The sequence below is a fragment of the Podarcis bocagei genome (assembly GCF_964188305.1).
Source record: "Podarcis bocagei genome assembly, chromosome: 2".
NCBI lineage: Eukaryota > Metazoa > Chordata > Lepidosauria > Squamata > Lacertidae > Podarcis > Podarcis bocagei.
Genome location: NC_138126.1, coordinates 119,402,725 through 119,409,587, shown reverse-complemented (window position 1 = coordinate 119,409,587; position 6,863 = coordinate 119,402,725). Strand labels below are relative to the sequence as shown.

The 6,863-nt window shown below is 45.0% G+C and overlaps 1 protein-coding gene across 3 annotated transcripts in view; it reads right to left on the bottom strand.

Annotated features, from left to right (window-relative positions):
- Positions 1 to 268: 268 nt before the first annotated feature.
- RNF41 (ring finger protein 41) overlaps positions 269 to 6,863 on the bottom strand; it is a 34,954-nt gene continuing 28,359 nt past the window's right edge. For all 3 annotated transcript variants that reach the window (XM_081181519.1, XM_081181520.1, XM_081181521.1), the window contains 2 exons: positions 5,880 to 5,983; positions 269 to 3,314 (listed from right to left, as the gene is read on the bottom strand). In XM_081181519.1, the coding sequence (XP_081037645.1) occupies positions 2,963 to 3,314; positions 5,880 to 5,983 (456 nt within the window). In that variant the 3' untranslated portion in view covers positions 269 to 2,962. The remainder of the gene's footprint in view (positions 3,315 to 5,879; positions 5,984 to 6,863) is intronic.

Here is a 6,863-nt window from a genome sequence, read left to right as displayed (position 1 = left end):
CCTGGGCTGCCCATCTCTCTGTTTAAAATAGCTCTGAATCCCTTACAGTGTCTTGTGGGTGAAGGAAGGAAGTGGTGATAAACAAGAGCTGGCTGGCTATGACATGGCAGCAGTCATGCATTTTTCTACGCCCATGTCGTACCTGAGTATGTTACTAAGGAACCAAGCAGCTTTCCGAGAGGTTAATGCAAAAAAGGAACCAAGCAGCTTTGCAAAGTTTTCATGCAGGATGCAACACACCTGAGTCGGAAGGAAGCTTGTAAAGGAGTCAGGAAAAAGGCAATTTATTAGTGCAGTCAACACAATTGAACAGCAAAACACAAAATGCGATCAGCAACTTGCGTACTGCCAGGAGACATAACAAACTCTATGGTACGTTTCAGAGCACAAGAGTGACAGCAGGACATCGAGGGGAGGTAAACAAGATGTGTTAGGAGAAAACAGTGAAGTCAGTTTCGCTCAAGATACAGTTATTAGGTTGGATTTAGCAGCTTTTTCAATTCCTGAGCAACAGGGACAGTTAGAAATTACTTCCAACCAGCATATTCCCCTTTCTAAACATGTCATTATCACTGACACGTATACGAGCACAACCCATTCCATCCCTAAAACTGATCTGACTTTTGAAGCACATTCCAGGTGTTTTTAAATCATCACTTACAAAATTGAAGTACGAATAAATGAACTGTAAAGTTACTTTTAAGTAGCAGCTCATACAGTTAACAGTTGTAAAAGCTGAAACACCATAGGAAATGGTAACAGGCTCGGTTTCTGAAGCAAAGTTCTACTTGGGAGCAGAGCATAAGCAGTGTGCCAACAAAGGAGAAAAACTGGGAGGAGGAGGAAAACCGAGGACACGGCAGAGCTGGAGAGGAGCTAATGAACAGGTCTGTGAAAAAGCAAAGGCCACGAACAGAATGATTGCTGCAGACTTAAGTATCTCCAAAGCACAAGCATATCCCACAGAATGAAACTGGAAACAGAATCTGCTTGGTGAATATTCAAGATCATAAACAAAAGCTAAGCTGCGTTATTCATGCACTTTATTCATAGGAATGATTGAAGTTCCACAAGAGGGATGGAGATTATTTTGGAAGGGGTTTAAGAATCGTGTCTTCCTATACTCTTCTATCCTCTCTCCCCCCCACCCCACCCCACTTTCCACAAAAAGAGCAATGGTTGTAGGCTATCAATTGCTGTGAAAACCACATTCCCAATATACGCTGATTCTCTGCCATAGGATCACCATGAAGAACCAGGCCACTTACTATAATACAGGACTGGGAAAACACTTCTTAGATGATATATTCCATTGCATCCATTTACAGTGCGGCAGGAGAGGAAACATTCCTCAAGCAGCCATCATTCCTGTTGATAGTATCCAGGAGTTCTTTCTGTCCCAAACATTTGCAGATGGTAACTGCTTGCAAAGTGGTCCAAACTCTATACTGAAGGCAGCAGCTATGGTCATCATCTACTGTTGCAAATCCCTTATGTGAAATATTAACAGCAACCATTTCAGGCAGCAATAGCACAAGAAAGGGAATTAAACCTTGGTTCAAAGTTTCTGCTCAGATGAGGATATTCAGGGAGTCTTAACAAAATGAAAGCTGTTCAGAAGGGATGGTACTGTCAGTGTTTTGATACAGAGCAAGGTCCAACTGCTCTTTTATTGATGCTTTTATTCCTTGCCCCACCAACTCCAGCACAAATGCTTAAAAGCAAGGAAGAAATATTCAAAGCAACACACACAAAAAGAAAGTGGCTGTAAAAAACGGTTGCAAATAAATTAAATTTAACAGGTAAACTAAACTTGGACCTGAAGACATTCCTGACCACTGTATTTAAAAAATAAAATAAGGGAAACATATAAAGGCAAAAGTAGTACAAAAAAATACTGGACACAATCATCAAGATGTCAAAAACAAAACAAAACACAGATTTATCAAAACAGCCAACGTACAATGACAAGACAGTTTCATCCAGGTTAATGTCAATTTTTTTCCATTTTCTTTGCAAGGTCACGAAGTTGAGACAACCTTAAATGGCACACACACAATTCAGAGGAGTCTGGTTCTGTTCAAACTGAGCAGAGCATCTGCTTGAAGGCTTGCATCCTATGAGAAAGGACTGAAGTCAGCACAGAACCTGACCTCACCAGCGGCACTTTGAGAGTACGAGAGGAGGAAGATGACATCTGGGTTCTGCGAGGAGATGTGCATTTAATTCTGCACCAGCAGCAGCAGCAACAGCACATTGCTAAAAATGCTAATTCTGTTGAAAACCAGGCCCTATCTGAAAAGGAAGGGTTGTCTTCTGTGCAACGTAAGGCCACGCATCTCAAGGAAGTTGCAGAAATTGTCCTGTCGGGTTTTTGGCTCCATAACACTTTGTATGCCAAAAAACATCACTACTGGTATGTATATTTTATTTGGCATTACTCCCAGTTTGGCATCTGCCTTCTCATGTACCCCATCCTTGTCCATCCACCCCATCCCACCCCAAAAAAGGCTGCAAAGTTGTGCCTTAAAGGTACTGTGTGAAAGTCAGGTGCTATGGGGCCAAGATGGGGAAAGCGTGTGCCCTGCACAGAGATGCTTTGAAGAGAAACCAAGTCATCTGGGCCAATGCACTCATGTCAGGAGATTGAAGACTTCTCTAAAGACGTTTACGGCAGAAGCCCACTTACCGGAGCACAGAGGAGTTTCTTGTGCTTTTATGAAGACATTTGGAAACCTGCGCCAACATCAAACTGGAGTGGGATTATCACAAGGGGGTGGGGAAAATGCAGTACGGCATCTTGCATAAGTTGCTGGGCACCTGCCCAGTATAATTAGGAAGTGGTGTGTTAATCAACAGAGAGAAATAATGCCCTGACACGGCACAGCGGGGCAAGATCAGTCAGCTTGGACACGGTATATTTCTCTCTCAAGCACATTCGTTCATCATCTCTGCTAAGTCTTTAGATTTCCTCCACTCCGTGTGCAAATATCATAACCAGGCCTGGCTCTAGCACCATCTCCTCACCCATGTGCTGATTCTCACAGGCCATCACCACCACAGCCTGCTTGCCCGGAATGCGTTTGGCCACATAGTTTTCATAATAACGCCGGTTCATCTGGCGGGTTTCTAGCGTGGCCAGGCCCTGGGGCCAGTTCCGTTCGTGGGCGTTTTCAATCAGCTCGTTGATGATGGATGTGGGGCAGCCGCTCTCCACCAATGAGCGCTTGATGACAGCCTGAAGTACGGCGTCTGGTGTAGAAATCATACCGCCCCACCGAGTCACTCGGGCTGGCTGCAAGGAGTTCACCCACCTAGAAGCAATTGAAGAAAAACAAGTCAAGGTAAGAGAAATATCAGGGGAAACAAGAGTGTTACCTACAAGCCTGAAGGTGAGGAATCCTAAATTGTATTGCTGATCTAACCTCTGGCCTTGGACCAAACTACAATAGCAGTCTTGACTCAGAAGCTGCTAGCTTATTTTGAGCACTTCTGCAGATATTAACTGGGGTTGTAATTCACTTTAAAGAGTGTGTGTGTGTGTGTGTGTGTGTGTGTGCGCGTGCGTGCGTGTGTAAAAGGTGAAAAATAAATGCAACGAACGCATGGCATCTTGCTTCCAACTTCGAGGAAAAGACAATGGAATGGAAAGTAACTTGCTCAGTGGTTTTCCAACTTTCCATCTTTAGAGAATGCTTTCCTCATTGATCTGTCCTCTAAGAAACCCCTTGCACATTATACATAATTCCGGGGCATGTTCTAGGAGGTTCATTCAGTTTACTCGGAACCTTGGCCAGACCTGATGGGTCTCCAGTTGCCTCAGGTAAACCATGTGATCCTCAAAAACACACCAGCTACTCCTGACCCCCCCACTTCTCTATGGTTGTGGATCACACAGGAAGATCAGTAATGGGCAAATGGTATTATAGGCAGCACTTCTTCTGTTCTTGAACTTTTCGGAAGCTTCCAAGGGGCGCTAGGGTTTTCCAAAGGCCACGAGAACCACAGGTTATTAGTTTAGTCTCAAGGCTTAAGACAGGGGAATTCAATTTTCAGCTCTGCCACCAAATCCATTATTTCATTTCCAATCAACCCTGAAGTGAGAAATGTGAGGCTTCAAGATTTGATCCCTATAATGCACTCTGCTACTGGAGATTGCAGCTACTTTAAACTGTTAGCAGCTTATCGTCTCCCATGGTTAAGACTGAAAGCAGCACATAATATCTGTGGTCCAGGGCCTGCACTGTCAGCTGGTATGGATTTCAGGGAATCAACACTTTGGAAGACAAGAGAGTTATACTGAATAAGACTCCACATTTAGGAAATCTGTTTAAATCCTTTTCTCCCTTCTACATTATATCATACATAATGAGATATTTTACTATAGCCCATTCTTTGTTAGCCACCGGGGACGCGGGTGGCGCTGTGGCTAAAACCTCAGCGCCTAGGACTTGCCGATCGTATGGTCGGCGGTTCGAATCCCCGCGGCAGGGTGAGCTCCCGTCGTTCGGTCCCAGCTCCTGCCCACCTAGCAGTTCGAAAGCACTCTTAAGTGCAAGTAGATAAATAGGTACTGCTTTATAGCGGGAAGGTAAACGGCGTTTCCGTGTGCTGCACTGGTGCTGGCTCGCCAGAGCAGCTTTGTCACGCTAGCCACGTGACCCGTGTCTCCGGACAGCGCTGGCCCCCGGCCTCTTAAGCGAGATGGGCGCGCAACCCCAGAGTCGGTCACGACTGGCCCATACGGGCAGGGGTACCTTTACCTTTACCTTTATTGTTTTTTCTCCTTTTTAATTGCAAACAACCCTGCTCTAAACACTCCTTTTGCTTCATCATGTTAAGTTGGAATTGACCGATGGTGTACATATAACACAATGTTAAAAAGCAGACACACAACAGTGGATTTTTCTTTACCTAAAAAATTGTCAGAGAGAAGCTATTGTAACATTTTCTAGAGACAGTGTAAGGGTTTAAGACTAGAATGGAACTGATTTCATTTTTAATTTTGATTGTTTTCCTCTGTGTTATGAACACGGTATCTGACCTAAGCCTTCAAAATAAAAATGCAAAATAGTAAACATTTATTTTCTACCTATTGCTCCTGTATGCGCATCAGCCAGGCAGCATGGATTCAAGCTCCTGTAACACTCCAGGAATCCAATGTTTTGAAAAACACCTTGGGTGATATGTGAGTGAAATGTGAGTGGAACTCCACCCCTTCCTCTCTTGCCCCTGCAGCCACCCCCACAAACAGCTGCGTTGCCATATTAGGAAGCATCTCCTTGCCTACTCTGTATATTATTGTATCCCTAAAGGTAAAGGTAAAGGGACCCCTGACCACTAGGTCCAGTCGTGACCGACTCTGGGGTTGCGGCACTCATCTCGCTTTACCGGCCGGAGGGAGCCGGTGTACAGCTTCCGGGTCATGTGGCCAGCATGACTAAGCTGCTTCTGGCAAACCAGAGCAGTGCACGGAAACGCCATTTACCTTCCCGCTGGAGCGGTACCTTTTTATCTACTTGCACTTTCTGATGTGCTTTCGAACTGCTAGGTTGGCAGGAGCAGGGACCGAGCAACGGGAGCTCACCCCATTGCGGGGATTCGAACCGCGACCTTCTGATCGGCAAGTCCTAGGCTCTGTGGTTTAACCCACAGTGCCACCTGCATCCCTTATCGTATTCCTAGAAATGTGCAAATTTGCAATGCGAACACACACACGCACACACACAGAGAGAGAGAGAGATTACAAGACAGTGAGGTCTTCTCCATTCCCTTTTTCAATCACTTTCCAACATTATCTTAGCTATGCTGGCCTTGCCCATGTCAAAAAAATACCCTCACCATTCCACCCTCTTTTAAAACTCAGTTCCAGCACTTACTCTAGGATTTCATTATATTCAATAGTCTCCTCCAAATTCTGCAGGTTGGGATTGACACTACGTATCGCTCGCATATATGCTTTCAACAACTGAATGTCACGTTTCTGAAAGAAACAGAGTAAACGAGAAGATGAAAGCTGCAGTTTTTCAAATAAGATTTTGAGAAAGACCCAGTTTAAAAAAAATGTCCCAGACTTTTAAGCAACCACTAGATCTCTCCATTACGAGACAGTAATGGGATGCTAGGTATGGACCTAGTGAAGAGTCAGGGAACATAAAATGCATAGCGTGGTTGAAGCTAAGTGAATGTGGACCTATTTCCCATTTCTCCAGGATAGGGAGAACATGGGAACCCTACATTAGGATGACCTGAACTTTCTAAAGGAAAAGTGGGATATAATAAACATCTCCTGTAGGCATTCCGTGATTCCTGAAAATAAGACCTTTTCCCCCGGCAGGACTCTCATGCCTTCAAAAGTTTCATGACAGGCATAAAACCACAACCAATGGCCATCAAGGATCAGACCAAAGGTGAAACTAGCTTCTCACAAGTCAGCCAGATGTTTTTGGGAAGCCCACACAGCAGGACTTGGAGGCAAAAGTACTCCCCTGTAGCTTGCTACATGCAACTTGCATTCAAAGGCAAACTTTAGCCATTTGTATGAGCCAACAGTTTTTGAAGGCGTCATAAGCCTGCCACAACTAGGTGGCAAACCCAGCACTGCATGGAGTTTGTTCTTACCTTCTCCTTGACCCCTCCTTTCTTCAGCTCTGTGTCACATCAAGCTCCCAATTTTCTTCCTGCCAACTCATCAGTCCTGCTTCCTTTAGCCTCTCTAGCTCTGAGGCAGCATCATTCGCCTTTTCTCCTCCAATTTCCCACCTTGCCAATATACAGCTACTTGGCAACCCAGGTTCAGGGCTCCCTGGCCCAAATAGGCTTATCTTCTGGGACCACTTCTCATCTTGCCACAGTGGCCCTGC